At 39.4% G+C, this 27,382-nt stretch overlaps 1 protein-coding gene and 1 long non-coding RNA gene across 11 annotated transcripts in view; one reads left to right on the top strand and one right to left on the bottom strand.

Annotated features, from left to right (window-relative positions):
* Nucleotides 1-27,382, top strand: part of TFDP2 (transcription factor Dp-2) — a 53,617-nt gene that overhangs the window by 15,004 nt on the left and 11,231 nt on the right. Inside the window, exons 3-10 of one of the 7 annotated variants that reach the window (XM_075761127.1) lie at nt 3,308-3,374; nt 13,786-13,889; nt 17,394-17,515; nt 19,926-19,973; nt 21,190-21,352; nt 21,866-22,009; nt 24,451-24,519; nt 26,167-26,318. In XM_075761127.1, the coding sequence (XP_075617242.1) occupies nt 3,308-3,374; nt 13,786-13,889; nt 17,394-17,515; nt 19,926-19,973; nt 21,190-21,352; nt 21,866-22,009; nt 24,451-24,519; nt 26,167-26,318 (869 nt within the window). Of the gene's footprint in view, nt 1-3,307; nt 3,375-6,279; nt 6,678-7,456; nt 7,588-7,965; nt 8,066-12,060; nt 13,274-13,785; nt 13,890-17,393; nt 17,516-19,925; nt 19,974-21,189; nt 21,353-21,862; nt 22,010-24,450; nt 24,520-26,166; nt 26,319-27,382 lie in introns of those variants that run through there. The other 6 variants (XM_075761126.1, XM_075761125.1, XM_075761123.1 and 3 more) reach the window with 6 other exon arrangements.
* LOC142602920 (uncharacterized) overlaps nt 62-27,382 on the bottom strand; it is a 50,437-nt gene continuing 23,116 nt past the window's right edge. For 2 of the 4 annotated variants that reach the window (XR_012836772.1, XR_012836771.1), the window contains 3 exons: nt 5,639-5,681; nt 5,323-5,472; nt 62-1,774 (listed from right to left, as the gene is read on the bottom strand). This is a non-coding gene — a long non-coding RNA (uncharacterized LOC142602920). Of the gene's footprint in view, nt 1,775-5,322; nt 5,473-5,638; nt 5,682-6,623; nt 6,699-27,382 lie in introns of those variants that run through there. The other 2 variants (XR_012836773.1, XR_012836770.1) reach the window with 2 other exon arrangements.

Below are 27,382 nucleotides of genomic sequence, written 5' to 3'. Positions count from 1 at the left end.
TTGCTTGTGGGTAATTTGACCTGTCTTAGAAAACAAATCCAACCAAAACAGCTACGAATAATAAAATGTTGAATGGATTTTCTTGGAGATGAGATGTTTACGTGCTTACCATACACATTGTACCCAGATGTAATGTAAACCGCCCTGTCATAATGGGTTATTTCCTTCTTCGTTTATATCATAAAATACATTTTTCTTGCCTGTTTTGTACTCCTATTCCCATCTGTCCTTTAGGTAAGAAGGCACCAAAACAGTATTGAGAAATGGGGAAAAAATGAGCAAATACTCATGGTAAACTTATTTTTAGGACAAAACAAAGAATGACTCGAGCAGATTACTTAAATAATCTGTTAGTTTTGAGTGTCTGATCTGAATTTACATGCATGTCACTGCTGCTCAGAGGGTGGTTGTCTTGTCATAGATGAGGTCAGTTAAATGGCTGTAATAGTGCTCCTCTCACATGTCAGTATGGAGCAGTTTGTTTAACTGCTGAAGTTGGTCGAGGGGGCCTTAAGCAAGCCTTAACACCTGTCTTACACAGGCAACTCTTCAAATTCCCAAAAGCATTGGGTGGTGCGGTCTACAGATAACAACATGGCATGGGACGTCTCTGACATCAAAATGGAATACTATAAAGTTCTTATTCTGCTGCAGTATTGTAATATTGCATCACGCTTTGTTGCTTCTGAGGGTTTAGCTATGATAATTCTTCTATTAGAGAAACAAATGCCTTTAGATCTGCCACACTTCTCATTTAAGTCCTCATGAAATTCAAGTTTGTTTTCAAACTCTTCTAAACTTAGATACAAAGATTATAAAATTGAGAGAAGTGCTCCTGTTCATTGGATGCTCTTTATAAATGTGTTACAAGGACCATCATCATGAAAATACATATTTCTATGCAAACTAAAATTCTGTTGTAATTTTCTATATTTGGATCACTGAAGTACAGGATACGCACAAAAAAAGAATTCAAATACTTTGTTACATTTCCTTAAATATTGAATCAGTGTAATAATCTAAATCATTCACAGAATTACATGTAAATGTTTGAATTTTTATAATGGCTGGAGAGTCATCTTGGGCTCCCAGTGCATATCTATATCATCTTCAGTGTTTAATTGAAGCACTGATATGAATCAACGGAAATGTAGTTGTAAATCTAGAGCTGAAGGTTCAATTTCAACAAATTGCAGTGCTGTCTTTAGAGATGTTCGTGGGAATAGTAATTCTTATCCTTTCTTTTGGAACGAGTTACAGCCCTTATATCTACCACTTGATATTTATCCCTGTGGCTCCTCTGTTTCTTCTCTGAATTAAAATTCTCTCCTAGTTGGGTTGTTCTATTTCTTGCAGAGGCAGGGATCCTAGGGAGAAGCTGATACTGTTATTTATTGTGCAAAGGCAGCAATAGCATGATACAAGAGTGTTGGCTCTTCATCTTGACTTTGCAGTTGTAATGCCCTTTTGATGCTATGTGCTATGCAATTTACTAACCTTTCTAACCTCTATTTTAAAGATCTCCTCAAGAATACATTTTCAGTGTCAGGAAACACAGTGACCTCTTACCACATGAGCTTTCTTTGCCGCCCAAGCACCTGGGGGGGAGGAATACTAGAATGCTGCTGTTTTCTGTATGGATCTGCTACCAAAATGCAATAGGAGACGTTTTGCATTTGGTTTCCTGTCTTGCTCCTCTTTCCCCTGCTTAAATCCAGGCGTTTCTGTTCTTGTCTTCCCCAGCCCTGCTGCATTGCCTCTGCACCACTGCCACCTGCGGGGGAAAAAGGGAAAAGAGAGAGGAAAAAATGAGACAAACTTGCTCTGTTTCAAAAGTAACTTCTTGTGATACTGTAGTCTGCAACAACCAAAGCACTTGGTTGCCCATTGGAAATAGTGTAGGACTGTCTAGTTGGGTGTGACAGAGAAGAGCAAGCCTGGTAGAGAAAACATTTGAGATAAATTGATGAACAATATTGAGCATCTCTACAGGCTTGTTTGCAGAAGCACCTAACTTAGCTTATTTAGGCAGTAATTTACGATCAGGGTAGGGCAGCAACAGCTAATGTTCGTATGTTGCTCCTGATGGTGAAAAAATCTTAATAGAAATAGCTTCAAAAGAGTCTGTCATAATGCTGTGTGCATATTTTCTCCTTCAAAACCTACTTGCCAAATACAAGGTCTCTAGCGGAACCAAGTGATTGAATGCTTGTAACAGGTATTTTTTGTTCTTGTGTAGTTTATTTTAGTGTTCTGTTACTACCATTTAATTTACTTGCAGTCAAATGATTCTCTAATTTGGTATGATTAAAATTCTGTGAGCGACCCTAGTATATGTGCCATTATTACTACATACATCTGTAAAATAAGGCAAATATTTGATCCTTGAGTGTGTGCTTGTTTTCTTCTTGACTTGGATACCGGAACCCTTTGTCCCAATTATTTACAGAAGTACTCAAATTTTACAATTTAAAAAGAGATTTTATAGTATTTAGTTTAATTGCTTACTGCTCCAATGGACCACAATCCCTCGGTGCTTATCACAGCTTCCATCTTGGAAGCAAAACAAAATGCTTTGTTGAACAGGGGTTTCTAAGGTGGTGCAAGCATAAATGCTCTGAAACTGCAGAATGCCTTATCGTGACTTGCTGTTGCTGGGCCCATCCCTTGTTAGCTGGGATCTGAGGGACTTTTCATCTTTCCTCTCCCTCGTCCAGGAACAGTGATCTTGTGTTTTTCTATACTATCTCCATCTTTCTATGCTTTGCGTACATGTCAAAATCTGAGATGCATCATTCTATATATGATATAAGTTTTCCACGTCTCCGGTAATTTACCCTCAGGGTAAATCAGTTTATCTCTGAAGACTGGGGAATGTATTTAAAATGCATCAATAGTCACATCTCTCAGGCCTGTAGACCGTGTAGCTTAGTAGTGAGAATACCGGACATCAGGCAGATTTCTGCTATGTTATTGATGGCAGCTGCTCTATTTGACTTGGAGGGGACAGTGACCTACACCATAATAGCTAGAATGTCCTGCTTAGGTCATGTATAGTACAGTATCAGAATATTTAGGGGTTTTTTAGGTAAGAACTTAGTTAAAATTAGAGTTTGTCTTCATATATACACAGTAAATGTCTTGGATCCTTTGCTTTGAATCTCATGCTCTTGTTAGATTCTACTGTCCATAGGATTATGATGTTTCAGAAATGCAGAGCAGATTACTTTCGTGATAGTGTTAGTTGCATACTAGAAAACGTAGAAAGGTTTATCATATTTTAAGACTTCAAAAATGTTTTATTCAGGTTGGTGTGACTTCCACAAATGGAGACTTGAAAGGATTTATAGATCAGAACCAGAGTCCAACAAAAGGTAAGAGAATTCTATTTGTATACATAAAAAGAAGCAGACATTGACTTATTTCTCTCTTATGTTTACTAAATTAATATTATTGTTGATTTCACTGCATATGGCTGATTCAGTTTTGGGAGACTCAGAACTTAAATGTTCAGAATGTATTTCATACATCCACACTGGTAGATGTTTTGTTACTGACATGCAAGCGTTGCTGATCTTCAGGTTTTTCAGAGGGGAAAAGAGAGTGTAGTAAAATTAATTAGAGGACAAAATAAGCCCTTTTTTTCTTTCCTTGATGGTGAATATTGTGCTGAATTTCCTAATTTCCACCCCCACCCTTAAAGTTCCCAGACTCTCTTGTAGTCCAGATGAGAGAGAAGGTTAAGCATGACTTCATGGTCAGTGATATCTCGTGGTACTTTTATAAGCGTTCCGGACAATTGACAGTAATAATTATATTTTGTCCTTATCTGTTGCATCTTACCATTTCTAGATTAATCACTTTTGACTCTAAAACAGTGTGTTGGCAGTCAGAACAGCAATAGGATTACAATAATATAAAACTGCAATCCCTTATCAATATCTGAAGACTTGAGGATTTACAATTCAGGAAACGCTTTGATCTACCTTTCTAAGTAAATACTGGTTTGCTGTTACCCATTGCAATAAACAAATGCATGTACTAGCTGGAAGAATGATTTCTGGCTTATCACAACAGTGTAAGTGCATCAGACATCAGTGTCTGAAAAAATGAAAGAGTCTAGACAGAAAATGTCTAGAGCTACAATATCTTCCTAGTTTTCTAAACTATGCAGAACATTACAGACTTGTTTTAGGCCTTTGAGAATTAATTTATTGTGCACTGGTGAGATAATTGCCCTTTGTGTTTCATTATTTTGTGATTATTGTGTCATGGTACTAGGGAAGAAGACTAAAATAAGTGCAACATAGAAGAATAGAAGTAAATAATACATCTATCATCCCAGAGGCAAAATCTAATAAAGACTGGGATCAGGGTGGCTGAGGTATTATTACTAACAGTAATGTCCTATACTTTTAAAGTTATTCAGTTATTCTCTGGACAGAACAATTGCTTGTCTCACAGGAATTATTTGGAAATGTTGCACTTATTTTTTTCACTCACTTTTTCACTCAGTCTTTGACATAGCGGATTCTTAGTTGTTACACACAAATTGTTCAACCATGGCAAGCTGGGCTGACTATACTTCATTTCCTTATCTGAAAGTACCTGGCAGACTAGTGATTAAAATTATTCCTGTAGGAGACCTGCATTTTAATTCTCCCAGACAGAAAAAATTGGCCCTGGTTCACATTCTTTAGTGAATCTCTTGGGTTACTGAATGCAAAGGGGGATGCCTCCTCTCATGTTTGGGAGAACAGAGCCTTGGGAATAGACCTGTACATCTGTGGTAGCTGTTCTTCTAGTGTTTTATCATGCATTGTGCCTGTTGGGAGAAATTCATGGTTATGCTCCATGCTAACAACACTGACACGCTCCTGGGTGTAGGCAGAACTTTGGTTCCTCATAAAGTTAATTGGCAACAACTAAGGTACTCCATTATTTAGGCAAAATCCTGGTTTAAGTGGCAAGATGTCTTGGTGGAGTTGGCCGATTCTGTTAAAATTACTAAGTATAATAGTTCAGGTCAGTTCTTAAGCAGGTGTAATTAGGTTTGTAAATGAGTTGGACAATGGACAGTTCAGTTACGGTTTTGGGGTAATTGTTTCAAGCTGTGAATGAATTAAATCAGACACACTGTAGAGTTCATGTTGAAAATTAGTACGCGTAACTAGGAGAATTTAAAATTTAATGTTTGGGAGACATTCCCAGTCAATAAGTTAAACACTTCCAGTTTTGTAATCCTGTTCGTGTATATTATAAAAATGGAAAATCAAATCTTTTCCCACTGATTCCAAGCAGCAGGCACATCTGTATTACCACCTGGTCCCTTGTCCCGTAAAGCCACCTCTCCTGCCCTCTGTGCATCCATCCACATGCATGTCCACGGCTTTGAGGGCTCTATTCCAGTTTAAGGAGTAGTCCCAAGGCTGCCTGATCTGCTGAGCGCTGGAGTTGCCTAGGTATGAGGCCCTGTAATAAAATCAATATTACAGATCAGATATTACTTGCAAAATCATTTTAGTACTCAAAAGAAGTTGCTGAGAAGCCGCTGCTTCTCTGCTGTAAATTTAATGAGATGTGGTGCCATTAGGTGAGCATTCTAATTTAACATACCTGGAATGAATTAATTTGTTACCTTCTGCAGTGACAGGTGAAGGGACATCATGTTCTGAAGATTCCTTTGAACAAAACAAGATACACAGAGAACTCCAAATTTGAAAGCAGGTGCAGATTTAAAAGATTTCTACTTGATCTGTGCAGCTCTGCAGAACGAGCTGAAGTGTGGTGGGCTGGGGCAGAGGAGCCATTGCTGCCCACCGCACTGGGCACCCACCAAGTGGGGCAGAAACGGACCGGCCAGCTCTAGTAGTGACTCTGGCAAAACACCCTGTGCTTAACACAAAACAGTGTTGCCTGCTGTGGGGTTTTCTGTCTTTGCTTTGCTCCCACTGAGGTTTCTCCCCTTGACGCTCCGTAGCTGGTGCAAAATCTTTCTCAACTCCTTCAGTTTCCAGGTGCTGCTACCTTGGCCGTACTGCAATGTGAGACTGGCTGAACTAGAATTGTTTGTTTAAATTTAGGACTATCGGCGTGGATGGCCGTATTTACAACCGCCACGTGGAAAAGCAGAGGCTTTGTTAAGGCGGGTTGGAGACTCTGCCGCACGTTCTGATCCCGCGCCCTGCCGCCCCCCGCGCCCGGCCCGCCACGTGCTTCGCGTGCGCTTGCTCGGCGCGCGATTGCTCCCGCCTTGCCCCGCGGCACGGTGCCCTCGGGTAACAAAGGCGGGCGGGGGCCGCCATCTTCTGCGGCCCGGCGGATCGGGCCCGGCCGGTCTCCCCGCACGCCTGAGGCCCCCGCTCTCTGGCTTTCCTAGTTTAAACTGAATGGGGAAGGGGGGGCGGTGTGTGTGCCTTAAAGAGGCGTGGGAGTGCGGGGGATCGCTCGGCGGCGCCGCCGGCGAGAAGCACAGTAAATGGGCTGCTGACTGAACCTGGGAAGCAGGAGCTGAGACTTTTTACAGTATTAGAGGAAACGGTTACTTGGAATGTGCAGTCTGTGTGTGGTACGGCAGAGGGGTGTGCTGCCGGCCAGGGGGACCTCGACAGGCTGGGGCTCACTGGCTGGATGGCAGCTCTGCAGAAAGGGACCTGGGGCTGCTGGTGGGGAGCGAGGTGACTATGAGTGTGCATTGGGCCCTTGCCACAAGGAAGGCTAACGGTGTCCTGGGCTGTATGGGGAGGAGTGTTGACAGCAGGTTGAGAGAGGTGATCCTTTCCGTCCACACCTGGAGTGCTGGGTACAGTTACGGGGCTCCCCAGTGCAGGAGAGTCATAGGTGTAGTGGAGAGGGTCCAGCCAAGGGCCATTAAGAGCAGGAAGGGATTGGAACGTCCCTTCTATGAGGAAAAGCTGAGAGAGCTGGGACTGTTTAGTCTGGAGAAGAGAAGGCTCGGAGGGGAGCTTATTACCAATGTATATAAATACCTGAAGGGAAGGTGCATACAGGATGGAGTCAGACTCTTTTCGGTGGTACCTAGTGACAGGACCAGAGGCAGTGGGCACGGACTAAAACACAGGAGGTTTTCTCTGAACATCAGGAGACATTTTTACTGTGAGGGTGACTGACCACTGGCACAGGTTGTCCAGAGTCTTCATCCTTGGAAATACACAGAAGCCACCTGGACATGATCCTGGACAACCTGCTCTGGCTGATGTGCTTGAGCAGAGAGGTTGGACAAGATGATCTCTGGAGGTCCTTCCCCACCATTCTTTGATTCTGTGTGCAGATTTTTGTAACTTGGCTTGTTAAGTACATATTTTACCAAGAATAGTTAGTTTAGGGGGCAGGAGGGGTTATATATGAGTTAATGTTTTTCATAAACTTGACAAGTTGGGATTTGATCAGAATTTAGACTAGAGTTACAAAAAACCAACAGGAAGGCTTGGTTTTGGGGAAGAAAAATTCTTACCAAACTTTGAGCCAGAAAACTCTTAATGAATTTATTTTCAAAAAAACCTGAAGATGTCTCGTGGAACAAGGTTGTTTCATTCAAAACTCATGGCTGCTGTTAGGAATGAAAAGGTAATACATCTGATATAAATGGAAAAAAGTCTAATAAGAAAAGTCTAGTAAGGATTAACTTGTATTTGATCAGTTGCATTTTTAATTATACTGTTTCCAGGGTCTTGTTTTGGCATGCTTTTAGCTTATTTTAAAAGTACGTGATGTACATGACTTGCAAGTAAGGGATATTCCCAAAAGTGAATCAGATCAATTAAATACACAGAGAAGTCACCTGGAGCATAAGCTTAATTTTCAATAGGTAATGACCTGAAAATTAAAAGAACTCGAAATTTCTAAGTGCTTGTAAAAAAAAAAAATATAAAAATTACTGAAACCGTATTTTGTTATCTTTCATGGGGAGTACCCGTGCATGTAAAAAATGGGTTTCTTTCACAGGTTACCATTTTGTTTGCCTCCTAAACAAATCTATTGGCTGCCCCACTATGTCTGTGTCCAGTGAAGACACTGGGTGCTGATGCACTTTTGTCTATGAACAGTAAGTTGACAGTTAATAGAGTGTGGAAGAAAGAAGCAACAGTTTTCAAACGGTTGACTATGAGTGACATATTTGATTCTCATCTTAAAATGTATAATGTAGATCATACTGTCCTTAGTTAATACTTTTTTGTTACTATATTCTATGAATTTACATGGTGTTCTCTGTTTATTGCCGTGGAGGGAAGAGAGTCCAGCTCTAGACTGCCAGTCTTGCAACAGGCGCCCTGAGGGAGGATCAAATTGCAATCCAGACTTCTTTGGGTGGGAATCATAACCTTTAATACAACTTCACAATGAACTTACTTCAGTATGTAATTTTTTTATGCAGTACCTAATTTTTACTAAATTGTGATAGGGCTGGTGTTTTAGAAACTTCTCAATGCACAGGACTGCCATATGCCTATGCTACTGGCATATGTGGAAGCAGTAAGGCAGGTGTCTTTCTTTTTTAATTAACATATATACATTTTTCTGCCTTTCCTTGTGATGTAATATTTTGCTTGCTTTGATAGATATCTTCTCTGGCAACAGTGCCAATTAAGTTGGCTGTGGTGACCTCACAGCTGCTTTTAAACATTTTCTTTTGCTTAGCGCCAGCATAGCTGTGTAGGTGGCTGAGCCATTTGCTGGACCTGGGAACAGATTCAGCCAAAAAATGCCCATTGTTCCCCTTGCCAAAGGAAAAGAAGGCAAGTTCACTGCACAGCCATAGCCGTGGCTGTGCTGACTTGCAGGCAGGAACAAACATTGGTGATGAGGTCTGCATAAACGAATTTTAGTGGCAGTGTGCTGAATATCTGGCTAGGGCCTTAGGGGGTTCCAGCTCAAGGCCTGAAGAGCGCTGGGAGTTCATTGTGTGCTTGAAGAGATCTGCTAAAATGACCAAGACAATAGAATCGGTTATCAATAGACCTACACTTGGTACTTTGAGATTCATGGAACTGTTAACTCCTATAAATTTGTCAGATTGAACAGTAAAAAACTGAATACTGGTCAGTGTAAGCCTGAAGTACACTGAAATATCATCTGCCCCATTTTGTTTTTTCTTTTCTACAGATCTCTGATTTCATATATTTCTAGATATGGATGTGCTTCTACAAACTACGGAATTTTTAAAATTAGGTTTATAGCCTAGTAAGTTTGTGCAGTAAACAAACGAAGAAATGTTCCAAGAAAATACATGCATACTAATAGCATGTTAATAATTTGGGGTTTATATATGCTTTTATAATACTGTATCCTGATCTTGGAGACCAGTTTATGTTTTAGTGTAATAGAGGAGCCTGAGGACACATCACGTATGTTATTCCAAAATATCCTAATGGACTTAGGATATTTCACAACTTCGAACTCTTTTTTTTTGCCACTACCATCAAGCCATAGGCTGTATTATTTAAAATGGCTGTTCACTGATACACTTTAAAAATGTGGACATTTGTTTCAGAGCTCTGAATATGAAATCCAAATTACCAACACTTCCCTGGTGTTTTCTCTAAAAATTCAAAGACTTTTTTTTTTTGTTGACGTACGCATTGTGTGCAACACCAGCTGGTTGGTGTGTGTTTCGCATCGGCTATGGTTTCCTTCAAACTGCCTGTGACAGATTCTATAGACTCTCTGATTGACATTGTTTCTGATTATCTTTGCAACTAAGCTGCAGATCTAACAGATTTAGTTATACAGGAAAAAAATCACTAAAACCTCTATAGCTTCATATTTGTATAGGAGTCCATGTTGTTTGTGTGACGTTAAGCTGTTTAGGACTTCACATAATGATTTAAAGTTGTCTTGTGGGATGGTTAGTTAGTGTGTGCATGTGAGCATACATGTACATAGAATTGGGTAACTTTGTTCTGTGACTGCTTGAAGCTAAAGATCATTTAAATTGAATTTGTCTTTGTGCATGCAAACACAAATATTATGCAAATGCCGGGAAGAATAATAGTTATGTAGTGAACATGTTTTTTCAAATATGAAAGAACAGCAGCTCTAGTTTTTCTCCATGAGAAACAACAATAGTGGTGACTGAGAGTTGGAAAAATAATTTATGTAGAAGCAAAGTGCTTTTGTTCTAAGAGAAACGTACATATGTCCACTGACAGGTTTTTATTTTGAATTTGCATCAGTGACAAGCATACTCAGTTTGTGGTGTTTTTATATAGAGTAGTTAAAGCCTCTCTATGAGAGTTTTAAGTAGGTTTCTTTCCCATATGCTCGGTTTTCCATAGGTAAAATGAGAATAATGACACTGACCTCCTTTGTGCTTCAAAAGTACTGCTGAGAAACATTATATAAGAATTGAGTATTATTATACAAATCATTCTAGTTTGATCCATCTCTGTTGACCTTTTTCATCCACGCAGTAAGATTACCGTGACTAGGAGGCTGATGGGTCTCATTGTGTTCAGCTTACCACTGTACGCACTGCTGTTTTTCAGTGGAACAGAAATCAGTGTAATCTCTTTTTGTCCCCAAATGATGGGTGTAGTTAAGACTTGGCATTTATTTGGAATTCAGTCATATTTAAAGTCTTTACAATTGGTATGTGATAAAGTATATATAATTAGTTTGGTGATAGATCTGCTTTAAGCTGAATACAGAAATCAGTTGAATATCTTTTAGAAGTCCATTGAATATTTTTAGATGATCTACATCCACTTCCTCCTTCTACTTTTTCTATGCTGTTTTATTTATAAAACTTGAAGAGATTGTTCCTGTTGATGCTGGTCTTTCAGTGGCAGCTGTGCCCCAGAGCCTTGGGCTGCTGCTGCACGAGGGCAGGGCAGGATGCTGTTGGAAGTTGGATTTCTCTTTGTTTAGAGAAGAGTAGTGACACTGGTGATACTGACTGTAACTCTACCCAAAAAGACTTCTAAATCTATGTCGTGTGTAAGCGACTGTCTTTTTAAAATCAAGACTAAGTAATTTGAACGACCCTTGTATTTACTAAAGTTGCCCTAATGGTGACCGTATACATCTAGGTAGCCTTGTAAATGAAGGCACTGTGCAGCAGTAGCTCTGAATTAGTGTTTTTTCCAGGGATGCTGCAGTAAATCTGGTGGTTATGTGTGGCTTTAGCTATGGGTATTGTATTTTTAAGCTAGTTTTCAGAGAGTCTGCATGTGTGTGCGAAGGGATGTACATATGTGTGTGTCTGTGTATACACATGCATGTGTATGTTAAAAAGTATTGCTAGTGGAAAAAGATTACAATCTACGTGCCACGTGTTGAGAAAGAAACAAACTGTGCACAGCAGTTGATGTGGGACAGTGGGTAGATGTGTATGTGTAGCTGTACACCAGCAGTGCCAATTGTATGGTACAGTAAGGCTGACACGTCTCAATCTTACATTGTGAAACGTGACATTACAGTGCCTCTTGCAGGCCAGGAAGTGTCACTGGAGACAACTCTGATGTAGCCCTCTGGTAAGAGAGCTGTAAGCCAAATGCTGACTTTCCAGAATTTTACTGCATTTTGCCATGTGATGTTATGTTGTCGGCACCAAAGAAAGTAATTTATTTCTTTTGCCTGGTAAGAAAAGGGAAAGGAGAGTTAGCATGAGAGCTGATCTTGGAGAAAAGGGTCAAAAGTTTCAACTGCAGCAGAAAAGAGGAAAATTTCTATAGCAGTACTGGGAAGTGACAGGCGTGTCACTGATGGCAACAGCCTGCAATGAGTGCAGAGACCAGGTTTTGATGAGAATATGCTAGCACAGCTTAGCAAATCCTGTAGCAAAAGTAAAATTGACAAGTAGCTGGCTGGTTTAGACAACTATTTTGAGCTCAAAATGTGAACACAATGTATATCAATCATGAATTACTGTTGTCTTGTGCACTCTGGCACTATGTCACAAAAGGGGTTTCATAACAGAGCAAGGATTTACTGTGGAGGTGGGTTTGCGAGTGTGTGGGGTTTGTAAGGGTTTTTTCCTGGGTGAGTTAGGTGACTGAATAAATTATTGAATAATAATCTAAATTATTATTTAATTATTGAACAGTAATTGAAATTATTGAATAAGGAAGCAGCAAGCTGCTTCTGAAGATGTTCTCAGATACAAATCTGCCTTTTGGAAAATCAGTATCAGGTAGTAGTGTTACTCCAAATGCCAAAGAAATTTACACAAAACATTAGAACATCCTTGTCTCAAATTGTAAATATTTCTCATGTCTCTGTTCACTTTTTATAAAGGTGAGACTTTGTGTATGTCTACATCTTTTCTACTTCTGTGCTGTGGCTACAGAAGATCCTTTTTTTAAGTATTCTTTTTCTCTCAGTTGTGTTGCTTCTGCTTTGTATTACAGAGAGGTTACACGGTTGAATTTGTGCTTTTACAGTTACCTCGTGGCAAAACATAGGTGTACTAAAATAAAAAAATATTAAAAGACCATGGTTCAGGATGAAGTGAGAAAAGTGGGCAGTGGAGGACAACAGGTTATATGGGAAAAGACCAGGGAGCAGAGATGTCAAACACCACTGAGTCAGCTTGGCACCATCTGGGCTAAGCTGAATGTTAGCCAGCTCCTGTGGAAGGAGGGCAGGGCAGGGCTGTGGTGAGGACTGGTGTTTGCGCTGCTCCGAAGGAACCTGTCACCTCAGATGCCTTCAGTGTCTGCCTGTGCCAGAGTGCCTAAGTAGCTCTTCAGGAGCCAATCCTTGTCCTTGCGGCTCATGACCCCAGCTAGACCCAAGCTGACTCTAGATTACAAGGCTGTGGCAGTGCTTCCTTGTATTTGATTCTGCCTCCAGGCCCACCGCTGTCATTCCCCATTTTGAATAAGGCTGTGCATAAGAATGGGGGGAGTTATTTCATTGATCAATTCCCAGCTCTCTTGATTTCACACTGTCATAGAGGCAGAAGCTGCTGCCATGATGTCCATAGATAAGTGTGTTCACCACTTTGAGTGGCTTGTGTACAGCAGTTTGAACACTCACGGGCTAGTGGTAGTGCTGTGTGACAGTTTTGATTAAGACATTCAGTCTGAACAATCAAGATTACAAGATACGATTTGGAACAGAGGAGGGGCAGCAGCATTTGTGAGGCTCTCAGCATAGAGCTGCGCTTCTCTTTGTGAAGGCAGGATGAGTTAGGTCCATAAGCGGTCCGGGATCACAAAGATGATAAACATCTTGGGATGAGAACACGCTGGGTTAGAGATGGCATGGTTGGCTTTGTCTTGATGTCCAGCTGCCTGCTCGGTTGCTTTAGGTAAGTTGTAAAGGCGTCATTTACTCCACCTGTACAGTGATAGGCTGTGACAGGCATAGTTCACTGATCTTTACAGAACACTTTACTATAGTGAGATGAGGAATGGTTAAGGCTGTGAAGATCTATGGGATACATATTTTGTATGCATGCTTATGATTACAAATAAGATTTGTATCCTGACTTCTTTCTAGAAATATACTCATTAATTTTAACTGTTAAGCTGAGGTATGGCTGTGTGCTCTTTGTCCTAGGTGAGAAGAAATTGTTTCTGGAAATAAAATGCTAACATGTAATTTTAAAGGTATAGCAGTGAAAGTGTAGTTTTGTGAGGTGTCCTTGCAACATCTGCTAAAAGGTCGTGGAGGCTGTTACATGAGGGTGTGTTTGCAGTGTATGAGACAGAAAAGCTAACCTGGTTCCAAAATGTTAAAATGATGTGAGAATTTGCCAAAGTGTTATTCATAGGTTACTAAGGGTGTAATTTAAAACTCTCTTTTCACTGCTCTTTTCAGGTAATATTTCAATAATCACATTACCAGTTTCTAGCACCAACTCCCCAACTAAGATTTTGCCAAAAACCTTAGGACCAATCAATGTGAATGTTGGACCCCAAATGGTAAGTTTTGCAAGTCCAGTAATGCTAACTTGTGTAACTAGATGTGTGACTTCCTGTTGACATAATGTGGAAATGTGAAAAAACAAAGATGTGAACAGTGCTAGGAACTCGCTGCTTCCTGCCTGCACTGCAAAGGCTGCTGAAGGGCCCCACCTGGATGGACGGGACAGCGTGTGGGTACAGCAAGCTTGGCATGCCAGAATTGCCGCTCCCAACAACGCTCTTGTACGTGAGCTTACAGGACACCTGTCTTCCTGGCTTTGCAGGGAAATTGAAACAACTCTGCCAGGTGACATTCTAACTGTTACTCAAAACCGTATTTAAAAAAAAAAAAAAAAGATCTCATTAAGAATGTTATCGACACTGAATATTTTGAGTTAGAATCTCCAGCATTGTCAAAGACTAGATGTCTTGGATGTGTCACTAGAGATTTAACTTGTTGAAACTACTTTTCTTAAAACTGTCTTTTGCTGTCAGTGATAACTGTATATGAGTGTGTATTGCTGTTTCAGGGAGTTTGGATCTAGTTTTGAGAAAATTTTTCATTTTTCTGGTGGCCAGAGAACTAAACAGGCGGTACAGTGAACTGTTTCTTATAACCTGATGCCTACTTGCTGAGCACTTAGCCTGAGTGCAAGAACCATTTAATGTGTTTTATAAATAATTGTGGTGGGTCTTTTTCCCATCAGGAGTTACTATTGTTCTTCAATGACTTTTATCCCAGCTGGACAGATGGGCACAAACATTACAGCCAGCCCCGAGCTGCATCTCCATCTGAAGTACTTGCCACAGGCTGTGTACTAGAGAATGGTGTTCCTCAGTGCATCGGTACTGCTGCAAGTCTTGCTAGAACGTGTGCCCTGTAGCATTTCACTGGAATAGTTCTATGACAAAAGATGAGTTTTCCAAGTGCAATAAATAATAGCCAAGAACAGAGCAGAGCAGTCAGTTAATGCAGTGCCCGCTCTTATGAGGGACTTCTCAAGGACCCGCTTTTGGTTTAATTGAACCCTAGTTAGACCTTACATTCTATAGTGGGTAGAAGTTGCAAAAGCAGAAGTGGCATGGTGTGAGACATGCATTTTATTTATTTTTAATTTTTATTCTTGGTTTTAATTTTTCTAAAATTATTTTACTGCTTTGCAAAGATAGATCTATATTCAGAAAACATTTTCTTCCTAAATAGGAGGCCTATTTTAGTTAATGACTAAAATACCCAGTTGATGGCTGTGTTGTGTCCCAGACCATTTAAAAGGGAATGTTCACAAGTTGTTAACAGTGGGAATGTTAGCACTCACTCCTCTGGCATCTCACCGGTGTTCACAACATCCTGCTGCCACCGAGCATTTTGGTTTTATTTAACCACTGTAGGTTACAGCCTTCACAAACCAGCACACAGCCCCAGGGTCAGCAGAGAGGGCCGTGGGCTGAACAGTCACCGTTGGTCTGAATCCCTTGGGGTACAGCCCTGCAAACAGGGAAATCATCACAGTTTGCAGGCTGGATTCTTGTGTACGGGTATTTCTTACAGTTTCTTTAGATTCAGCCTGTAGGTGTAAATTTAACAGCATTAAGGATTGTTGATAAACTGTTAGTGCTTGATTACAGGAATTTAACGCATCCTACAGGTGCTCTATTTGCTAAATTACAGTAAGGTTTTCTGTTTTATGCGATGCAGTGAATTTATCACACTGTGAGCGCTCATCCACCAGGCGCTACCCGAGTGGCGTGGCCGTGGCCGAGGGCAGGAAGGGGCTCCGGGAGCGCGTGCTGCTGGTGCCCGTCTCCACTAGATGGCGCCAAGGGATGAAAAGATGCGGGACAGGCCGGTCTGGGGAACACCTCCGCTGCTTGTCGTGGTCGTCACAATAAAATGACGAGATTAGACATAAAATATTCTTCTATGACACGTTTGGTCTGTAATTTACGAGACATGTGAAGAGCAATGTGAAACCTCGGAGAGGGTGGAATGTGGTGAAATGCATTTCAGTATGCAAAGTATTTAAAATCTTTTCCCCCTGACATGTGTCTGCCATATGCTGGCAGAACCATATGCTTACTGCAAATAAACGTTATTTATAGCGCTGCAAGAAATTGAAATAAAAAGTCACGGGATTGGATTGATGTTGAATTGAAATATTGCATTAGCGATTCTCACATTCATCCTGGAGTTACACCAGTGCTGAACTTAAGCAAGCTTTTAAAAATTAATCATTCTGTCATAAAATGTTTCTGACTTTAAGCCAGTGTAGCAGTAAGTTGATAGAAGTTGATACCTTTCCTGTGCCTGCATGCAGTGTGTAAAGCAGCCAGACCAGGATCTTTTGTTTTCCAGTATCGACCAGTAAATGCCTAACTTGTACCTGTGCTTTGGCCTAAATTTCTGGTTTCACTTGTTTCTTTCAAGCTATCCACTTGCAAAAGTAAATAAGACAAATGTATGTCTTTAAGATAAAAAATACATGCATGTAATCACAGTGTGGTGTCAGGAGGGATGTGAAGTAATGCTCAGTGAGCTAAGGAAACGGGAAATGCTTCAGATACCATTTTTTCTACTTGTTTAAACAATATTTGATGGATACTAAACAAAGTATCTGCCATGTACTTACATGGGTGTTGGTAAGTTAAGTAGTAAAGGAAACTACAAAGTTTAATACAGTAGGTACTCAAAATGTTACTAACGAATGAGGTAAAGTAAAATAAAGTTTAAACAGGCAAAATTAAGGTATATGAGTAAAAAGCATTGTTGAAGAAGCTTTGGTATGAGTCTTAATGTACTGGAATCAAAATAATTTAGCATGTTTTATTTTAAAGATTAACTAATTAATACTGGTTCATTTTTAATTATTATCTAAATTCTTCTGGTGACCTACTTTAAAGAATGAACTTAGATATGATTTAAAAGTTGAGACCAAATGTCTTCCTGTTAACAACCATTGTACATACAATGTCACCAGGTTTGAATAAATGTAAATCCTATCTATACTGCACAGCCTTTATATTTAATTCCATGGGTACAATGTTGTATTATTAGCTTGCTGGAATGCCTTGAGATCCTGTGAATGTTAGAAACTGCAGGGAGTACTTCACCTGCAGCTCAGATTGTCTTTGGTATCAAAGACACACAACTGCAGGAGACAAATCCTTGGGAAAGAAGGCTTTATTGATTACTGATCAAGAAATGGCCTAGACGTACTCTTGAAGGAAAAAAATAGATGTATATAGGTACAGATCCTATCTGCCATATCTAGTAATTATTGCTATTTGTCTAGATCTTACCCATATGAATAATACAGTAATATGATATGATTAGTAGAAAACGGCATTGTGATTACTTTCATGTATGAAGTTCTGATGACATCTCTTCTGTATATTTTGACTGCAGCTTGCATCTGGTACAGAATTACTATTTTTTTCCTTAGTATCGTGTTTAGTATGAATTTTGCACTGTGGTAATCCCTGTTTTCTTAAGAGAGCTGTGTTTTTTATTTCTAAATTTCATAGATCATAAGCACATCACAAAGACTGACCAATTCAGGGAGTGTTCTGATTGGGAGTTCCTATAACCCAGCTCCAGCAATGGTCACACAGACACACATAACGGAAGCTTCTAGCTGGGGCCCAGGGTAAGATTTTTGTTTTATTTAAAGATGATTGAGGATCTGTTCTGATTTTTTCCTCTATTTATAGTGTTATATGTTCGCTTATGGCTTCCAGTTCTTACACAACTAAATGGAGTTTGCTCTTCAGACTATTACACATTTTTGATGTCTGGAGCGTGTGAACACCGAAGTACAAGCACCAGCCACTTTCTGTTTTAATTTTGGTTTATGGCAGTGTCTGTTTCTCTGTGAAAATGTAGAGTCACAAATTCCTGAGTCCTGTTAAGCCTTTATTTTTTTCAGAAGTTCATGGTACATCCAAGTAGCTTTACTGTTGAGTGTATCAGCGGGGAGAGACTGTCAGAAACACTTCAAGAGGCATTTAAGAATGAAGCTCTAATGGAAAATTTTGAATTTAATCAATGGTGTATTCTTACTACTATTTTACCAGTAGTAGCAAGCTTTCATGGGGTTCTGAGGTACTCTAACATGACTGCATGTCTTTAAGGAAATCTGGTCTTTTCAGTATTTCGTGATTATTATTTTTTTTAATACTAGTACTGCTGAGCTTATCTGTCTCGAGAGATGTAGTGCTTTGCCTCTGAAAATTAAAAAGTAATTTATGTATCTGGGTTATTTTTTTTAAACAGGTGATTAATGTCAGTAGTATCTTTCCAGATTTAGAGGTGGGAAAGTGAAGCATCTAGAACATGGCAGAAATAAGAGTATAATGTTGGTACCTTGAGTTTCTTCATTCTATGCTGTCAGCAAGGACTGTCATAGGCTCGTACTTCCCAGTCACTGTATTTCCACCAGAGTCACTAAACTGCATGCCCAGCTGAGCAGTTTTTAAGCTTGATTTTTTTGCTGTGTGTTTCTCTCCTCAAATACCTTTTGAATTCACTTAGTTGTGATTTTATTTGAAAAAGAAGTTGTCAAAGATTACTTTGTTTCTGCAAATTTTGTGAAATGTGGAGGCCAGGCAGAAGTTCTTTCAGTACCCAAAGGAGGGCAAAGCTGTAGTGTCTGTTCACAGCTCGCTAAACTAGGGAATCAATGCCTGTTAGCTTGCTTAAGCATCCAAGCCGCAGTGATGGAGATGCCAATAGACAAGCCTAGTTGCGGTGCATCCACCACCAAGGAGAAGCACCAGCCTTCTGTTTGTATGCTGTCAAAATCTAGACACAGTATTTCCAATGAGCCTAACTGTTGTTTTGCCCATGAAAGGCAGCGAGATGTTCTCCAGAGTGGCTGTCCAGTATTGATCCCTGCAGAAGTTCATACAATAGGTCATATTTTCATCTGAAGAACAGAGGTGAGGAAGGATCTGTGATATTGCCGAACGTAAGCGGTGAGCCCTTGCCGAAGACAGTTGCAGAAGATTACGAGTCCAGGCTCCTTGCTTTACCCGTTGTTTACTCTTCACAGATTCCAGATTGTTTCCACAATCAAAAGAGGGAAGAGTATAGTCATTCTCAGGGCTCCGTACAACCTCCACCAGTCTGGCGTACAGGCCAGGGGACCGCGCTCCGTTCTCTGCCGTTCTGCCACCAGTTGCTCAGGGTGAGCGGTTAAGCACCATGGACAGGGGTTGCCAAAGACAGAAACCCTGCTGTTGGTGCTGGATCGCACAGCCAAGTACAGGCAGGCTTCCATGGCACAGGTCTTCCAATCCATTATTTTTGTTCAACTCCCTTCATAACACTGTCAGGTTTTCACCTGTGTAAGTATCTACTGTGAACCCTGGTTTTGAAACTGCAAGGTAGCAACATGAAGTAATTTACCGATAGTTGTCAAGCAGTGGGCATTGTATCAGCTGCAAGAATAAAAGACTAGCTTGGAATACCACTTCTGACGTCGGCTTGCTGTAGCTAATTGAACGATAAGGAAAGCAGCAATGATTGGTGACTGCTACTCCTATGCAAAATTCATGTCAACTATTTCTTCAGAGTATCAGCTCTGTATGCATCAGCTCCAATATGAATGTGTTTAGTGTTTTACCTTGTTTTTTGTTTAAAGATACCAAAACTTTCAAAGTCCTGAAAATACAGGATATATCTTATGCACTGTTTAAAGGCATTTTTCTTCCACATGGAGGAATTTTAAATAGGAATTTTCAAAGGAGCCCAGCTTCTCCTTTTTGATGGGATTTGGTTATTAGCACTTCCTACAATTCAGGATGAACTGAGGTCCCTAAAATCATGCAGGAAAAGCATGGTAAATTTGGGAATAGAACGTGTCAGGCAGTGAGCTCAGCCTCCAAAGTCCTAACCACCTTCTCTCAAATTTTGTCAAGCTGTGTGTGTGCTGGTTTCTCCTTTCAGTAAACATGTAACAGTAAACATTGGTACCCACCTAAGCCCCAAATACATTGATTTCGTTGCTCTAAATACATAATACTATTTTCATCTAAGTTTGAATTGTCTTTTCTTAGGGACAGAAAGCGGACTCGAGAATTTATAGAATCAGATTTTTCAGAAAGGTGAGCATGATTGAACATACATATTTTATGTATATGGTCATACCTGGTTTACTTTGTCAGATCTGCTCTTCAGGGAGATGGGTGCCCAGTTCCCGCTTTCAGCAGTTTTCACTCCTTCGCATAAAAGCTATGTTGTATGTTATTCCTTGTAGTTATAATTCATTATTCTTTGCTTTATGGCTTCCTGATAAATACATTTGCTGTTACAGATGATACTGGGAGTTGTGAAAAAGAAACACGACACATCTTCAGCAACAGGATTGTTCTAGTTTTCAGTGTGACACATACTTGTAAACAGATGATGTTTTCCTTTGCTTCAAAAATGTATTTGAATGCAATTCAAGGGGGTTTTATTTGTTCACCTGTCCCAGGTTACTCGAATAACTGCATAGGGATTAGGCGTGCTGGGTTTTAAATCTTCTGGTGTTCCCTTCCACTCCTCCTTTTCCTCTGTCCTTCTTTCCAGTGTTCTGTTTTCTTAAAGCATTCTTGTATTTTAATGTTTTCCTTAGCTTGACAGAACTAGGCCTTTTTCTGTAAAATAATAGATCTCCCTGAAACATATTACCAAACCAACTTGTAAAACTGTAATTTAAAAAAAAAAAAACCAACACAGCTGAGCTTTGTAAAGGCTTCTGTTGAAATATGCATCCAAATCTAGCTTGTGTGATAAAACCAATCACTCTTTTTTTTTCCCCTTACCATTATGTAAGCTCTTGCTTTTCTAGAGGAAGAAAGTGAATGGAAAATAACTCCCGACAGTTGCCAGTTATTAATTTGGCACCATAAAAACCAATGAATATGTACTTACAAGAATCTTTTTTGTGGAGAGTATCTCAGTCTTAACTATGATGACACAGATACTAAACTTGGTCATTACAAGAGTGAAGGTATCTTCTGCTGTGTTGTAAATAGGGTTTTTGGCTGCTCTTTTGTGAAACGACCTGGAGATGAATTACAAAGCCTCTGCCCAGTGCTGTGTTCAAATACTATCAATGTAGAAATTGCTGAGAAAGGGGAAGCAGCTCCAGTGTACTTTTTTGCCAACTTGTAAGAAACAGGAAACTGATTCAAAAAAGCAGAACAGTTTTATTTTTCATTTAGGTAGTACATGTTATGCGTCCTGATTCATGTTGCAAAACGTAGACCTTTTGCTGTGTAACAAAGTAACTTATTAACATTCAATGTATTAAAATAATTACTTTTTTCCTTCCAGTAAGAGAAACAAAAAAGGAGATAAAAACGGGAAGGGTCTGAGGCATTTTTCAATGAAAGTCTGTGAAAAAGTTCAACGTAAAGGAACAACGTCATACAATGAAGTTGCTGATGAGCTGGTATCAGAATTCACAAATTCTAACAGCCACCTGTCTACGGACTCGGTAAGTAAATATGAGTTGAAATCTGTTACATCATTACAAAATTGTCTGGTTTATCATGGAATTCTGTTCCTTCTGTTTCTTCACTGTCCAGCCCACGTTCCATACTTCCCTTCACATAAGTACTTTCCAAATACAAAGACTTACCCTCTGAAATCTAAAAATACAGAATTAAAGAATTGAACTTCCTCTAAACTATAAACACAATGGAGAAGTCTGCCAAAAGAATTACCTTTAAAAAAAAGACTGCTCTGGTCTTGTCAGGCTTTTCAATTGACAGACTTGCCATGGTGAGAATTTGCTGCACAGCGGAAGGTTCCATTTGCCACCAAACATGCTCACGTGGTATCCAGGTAGTAGCACAGATAAAGACGTTGTGTTTTAATACCGCTCTGACTTGAACTGCCGCTTTGGCCTTTTACCTTCTACATATCTATAAAGGATGTGTTCAATCTTTTTTTTCTTTTCTTTTTGCCTTCTTTTGTTGTAATGAATGCTGCATTGTTTTCTTAGCAGGCTTATGATCAGAAAAACATTAGACGGAGAGTTTACGATGCCCTTAATGTCCTGATGGCAATGAACATAATTTCAAAGGAGAAGAAGGAAATCAGATGGATCGGCCTTCCTACCAACTCAGCTCAGGAATGTCAGAATCTAGAGGTAAGGTGAGCTAGATGGGAAGTTCTGTACAGCTCACAAGTTGTGCTAATGGAGCTCCTGTACTTTAGAAGAGGGGGTTTTCTTCCTCAATTTGAACCTTATTGGTTTTGATTCTTGCACACTGTGAAAATACACTTTTGATATTTGAATGAACTGAAATGATATGGTTTTGTATGATTATTCAGGGGTTTTTAGTATGTATTACGTGAAGTTTAAAAAAAACTAAACCTGTTTACCTTATAAAAAATGGACATTGATTAAGTCAGGGATTACTTTTAAGATTAAAGTCTGTAGTAGCCTGAATTAATCAGAAGAAAGTCAAAAGAATTTATGGTGCAGTTATGCTTACAAAATGGTATAAACCTGAAAGGAGACCAATTTTCTCTTAATGTTTGTACATGGAAATGCAATTGAAAGGAAATTAAATTGAAAAAATAATTCCTGCTCGGATGTCAAATAGTAGTTATGACCTGACAGGGGAAAAAAAACGGAGTTTTACTTATTGGCTATTTCCATTATTTATTTTTTTCTTACTGTTTTTTTCCATTATTTTTCCAGCAGGCTAGGAGTTACCATGTTTTTGCAGGGATGCCAAAATTTATATGCACAAATGTTGCTTGTCCTTCAGGCCAAATGCTCTATAAATAAAAAGCACAAGTGACTGTATTTACTGCAGAGTGCTGTAATGACTGTATGTACGTACATCTTAAGATGTATTATATTTGTGATACTTGTGACATAAAATATCTTAGAAAGGGGCTGGGGTGCTTCTCCAGTACAGAACAATTTTTTTGGTACAGGTTCGTTATCAATTGTCTTTCTAGATGTGGTAAGAAAAAAAAAAACCTTTTACTATTCTTGTCCATTACAGCAACTTGGAAAAGACATCCACCCAAGGAGTGTGCATATGCTCAGTCATTATACGCCAGGATATTTTTAATATTTTTTTAAATATGGATAAATCTATGTGTTACATGCCTTCATGTGAATGCATTGTCTTCAGTATAGGCTATTGTTACAAATATGGAACTTGAATTTCATGGTGTCATCTACAATGATCATATGCTATTCACTGTTTCAGGCTCTAATTACATATGCACAAAATGGAAGCCCCACATTTTCTTAAAATGTTGCTTCCTATGACATGATAGAAAAGAATAGAAAATAAAGCTGCATTTTCATGGTGTGAAAATCAGAATTAATTTTGCTTTTAAAGCTGTATAAAGTGCCAACTCTTCTTACAGTGTAATTCCAATAATAAGATTACCAGTATAAAAATGAGAAATCAGTACAAAAAAGGTTGTTACATAGAAACCATATCTAAATTAGATCTGTACCGTTTATTTGGTTTAAGAGTTATATATTTGTCCCGGTAAAGAAAGTCTCTGTGCTCTGAAGGAAGCATTTTAAACATTGGAGTGTGTGAGGGGGAACCACCCCAAAGCAACATTGTAAATAAAATGGGAGGTGGGGGGGGGTGGGGGTTAGGCCAGCTAAGCTTCCAAAGACTGCATCATTTAGTTTCAGTGGTTGAATGAAAAGGTAATTTGAGAGTTTAATGTCTTTGGGAGTAGTAATACAGTCCTGGCACCAACAGGATGATGAGGAAAAATACCTTTTAGTCATGACAGCTACTGTCCAGTTCTTCAGTGTTGCCCCAGAAGACTGTTTAAAATACTCTTGGTTGTATCTGCAGCATCAGTAGGCATCCAGTACTATTGCTGTCCCAAACACTGCACGCTTTTGTTGAAGATAGCTTTGCCCCATAAACTGGCATTTGCAGGAAATGGATTCTGTGTTCATGTAGAAAATGTTACCTGTACCTCCTTTTTGTTGGTGAAATCTTGTTTGTTTAATAAGTCTCAAATGAGTAGTCCAAGCAAAAAGTGGAGGTCACTGAAAGATGCAGGTGTGATCCTGAGCCCAGTCTCCACCCATTTATGTCTAGTGGCTCACAGCTGGGACAACAGTGGAAGGGATGTGCATGATTCCCAGAGTGGAGGGCGGGGGGGGGAACCCACCCAAAAACCAAACAACCAACCCAAAGCACCCCTTCAAGCAAGTGTTTAATTTGGCACTAATTGGCACTGAGTGCACAATACAAAAGAGGGGAGGTGTGGCTGGGGAAATAATACAGTCAGTCTTTTGTAATAATTGATTCTTTACTGAAGTTAAATTATTGACAAAGAAAAAAATTACAGTTTGTCAGACATGTTTTATGGAGAAACTCGTGTAACTATGCAATTAGTCTGTTTGAATTTGGGCAAATGGGCCAAAAAGGCTTGTGACATTTACTTGCTATGCCATGGAATTCACCACCATTTATAAAGATTTTTGTAATGGTGCTAGCACACTGATGTAGCTTTAAAGCCTGTTCAGTTGGCACAGTGGAACCCACAAGGCAACTAACTATCTTGATGCATTTACATTTATATTTTAAGATAGAAAAACAGAAGAGGATTGAAAGGATAAAACAGAAGCGAGCCCAACTTCAAGAACTGCTGCTGCAGGTATATTGAATTTATTTCAATTTCTTTTTTCTATAAATGAAATTATCAAGTGCAAACCTGACATGTTCATGTTAGAACTTGTGAAGTTCTTCTAGATTGATTTAGCAGCTATGATATACCAGGGAGAAAGGTTTCACACTAGTGACCTTTCTGGATTCGGGGGGGGGGGGGGCTCACTTCCTGGTTCATTTTTACCTATTGTGAAACAGCATGCTGCATCTGCCTGCCCCAAGCTCTTCTAAGTGTTCGGGTGAGGCTTTGTCAGCATTAGTGGGAATGGGAACAACTCACATCCCCTTTGTTGACTCCCAAGTCCCCCCAGAGTTACATTCTCGGAGTAGTTCTTACTGGAAAATTTCTCTTTGATTCTAAACTATGAAATTTACAACTGGACTTGTGTAAAGACGTACAGAATTGCTTTGGGGGAGCTAGACAGAGCAGGCAAATCCAGCTCTTTCACCTTCGGATATGCACCTGTGAGATGACCTGAGTTTTGGTTTTGATTGCAGAAATCTATTTCAAATGCATCTATGCTTATAAAGTAATAGTTTATAAATACAGTTGTGAAGATTAAGTGTTTTGGTCTGTGCAGACTTGCAGTAATTTTAAGTGCAATCAAACTATTTTATGAGGTTACAGGCAATAAGGCTATATTTCTTCCCCGGTGTAATTATATCGATACAATTTCATGTAATTAGATATGCACTGAAACTTTTAAATATCTAATGCTTCTCCTTTTTTCATCACCAAATACTGTTTCTCTGCTTTGGGCACAATTCTGACTGCTTTGTCTGACCTGATAAATTAGCAGCTTCTCTAAGAGTAACATGAAATTATCCTAGTGAAAATAAGGCAACTCAGGCCCTCTATTAGTCTATTAGGCCCTCTATTAGAACTATTAGTCTGAAAATGACAGAGTTGCACTCCTTTGCTGTCTACAACGGTCATTATTTCCTTGATTATGTTCATTGTCAAATGGTTTACCAGTCCTTTGGGATTCTGTCTGCCCATCTTCCCCTTAAGTGGAAAAAGTAGTGTCTCAGAGTGGGTAAGTACACTGACTTCAACTCCCTCAAACAGCATCTCCTAAAAACACATTTTCATACATATGCAGTCAGATATAAGAATTCAGTAGCGAGAGAGTGGTGTCACAAATGACACCTGTTTAAAAATTCAGAGGAGAGTTTCAGAACTAGCTGTTTTGAGTGGGAAAAGAGGGAGATGGATGAGAAGAGGAAGAGCACATAGATCATGGGAAGTGGGGAATGCTATAATTTCTGTGAACTTTTTTTTTCAGTGTAACTAGCTCCTAGTCTGAGGTAATTATGCATATAAAATAACAGAGGAGACTTCTGACTCCAGTGCCTTTTCAGAAGGAGCAGAGAACCATTCTCCACCAAGCTTTATGGTTCCTTTCTTGTTTGTTGTCCAGGGATTGTGAGGGGGGCATAGCCATTAGGGTATGTGTGAAAAATTCGTGTTCCTGGTGAGCCTCACTAGTGCAGAGAGGAAGTCAGGCCACAACTTATTTTTTGACAGAAAATTACTGGAAGTAGTGAGAGTTGGTAGATAAGAGCTATGAAGTTCCACTCCCTGGAAATACTGATGTCTTTTATTGTCAGTCATCATTTTTCTTTCTTTCTACAGCAAATAGCATTCAAAAACTTGGTCCAAAGAAATCAGCAAAATGAACAACAAAATCAAGGCCCTCCAGCTTTGAACTCAACCATACAGCTGCCTTTCTTAATAGTCAACACGAGCAAAAGAACAGTTATAGACTGCAGCATATCAAGTGATAAGTGAGTGGTTATGGAATCAATTTTTTTAATTTTATTTTCTTTGTGGACTGGATTTTTTCTTTGAACAAATCAGAGAAATTTTCCTAGTTTACTAAAAGTAACTATGTATTTAAATGTGCTATTGTCACTTCAGGAGGGTGTTTGGTTTTGGGTTGTTTTTTTTTTAATATTTAATGCAACCACAGTAGTACTAGGAATAATTTTATCATCATTGCTTTACAACACAAGGTTAAAGCAGGCTGACTTTCACTGTTGTAAAAGGCACTTCAGACTGACATTTCAAAGAGAGCATTCACTGCACAGGAGAAATAATGAAATGATATACTAGGACAGCACTAGCTTTTAATGAAGCCGTGTGGTAGTGCTTCTGGATTCTTATTCCTAATATGCCATAAATGTATTTAGTCAGAAACACATGGTGATCCATGTAACACAAAACAAACATCCTGGAGGTGATAAGGATCTTTTAATTGCAAGACCCTTTTGAAAAGGGTCTTTTAATAGCAAAAAGGTTGCTCTTTGAAGGAAAAAAAAGAAAGAAATTAGATGATAGAAATTTGAAATACTGTCTTTGTAAGCAAACTGCTATAGTTGCACTGTTACGTTAATCTGAAAATCTTCCACTTACGTACTCCTGGTGCTTATGCTCTTCATCCTGTGAAAATATGGCTGGAAGTATGAGGCACTGTTACGTTAACTGTTAATCCGATCACAACTAGTTTATTAGCTGAAAATAGCTGGCTTTGCTTTAATACTGTAGATTACAGATTCCACTCTGCGGTATGCAAAGCCCATATTGAACTTCAAGTCAATTAACATATAGCAAAAGTAGTCTCTAGTAAGCTAAGCACCAACATGCAAAAAAGCAATGCTATTCAAAAGTTGTATTTTTGTAGAAAATTGGACTGAAGTCCAATGTACATTCTGTGACAAAACTTTTGGAATCCCCCCATCAGCACTGCAGTTCAGCAAGTAGGGAATTTTAGGATCAATATTGATTTAGCTTAACTATACCCTTATTGTATAGACATACTATAGAGTTCTTACTGCACTGTTTAAAAGCA

Source organism: Balearica regulorum, chromosome 9 (assembly GCF_011004875.1).
Source record: "Balearica regulorum gibbericeps isolate bBalReg1 chromosome 9, bBalReg1.pri, whole genome shotgun sequence".
Taxonomy (NCBI): Eukaryota; Metazoa; Chordata; class Aves; order Gruiformes; family Gruidae; genus Balearica; species Balearica regulorum.
The sequence above is the reverse complement of the archived record's forward strand: the minus strand, read 5'-3'. Positions and strand labels throughout refer to the sequence as shown.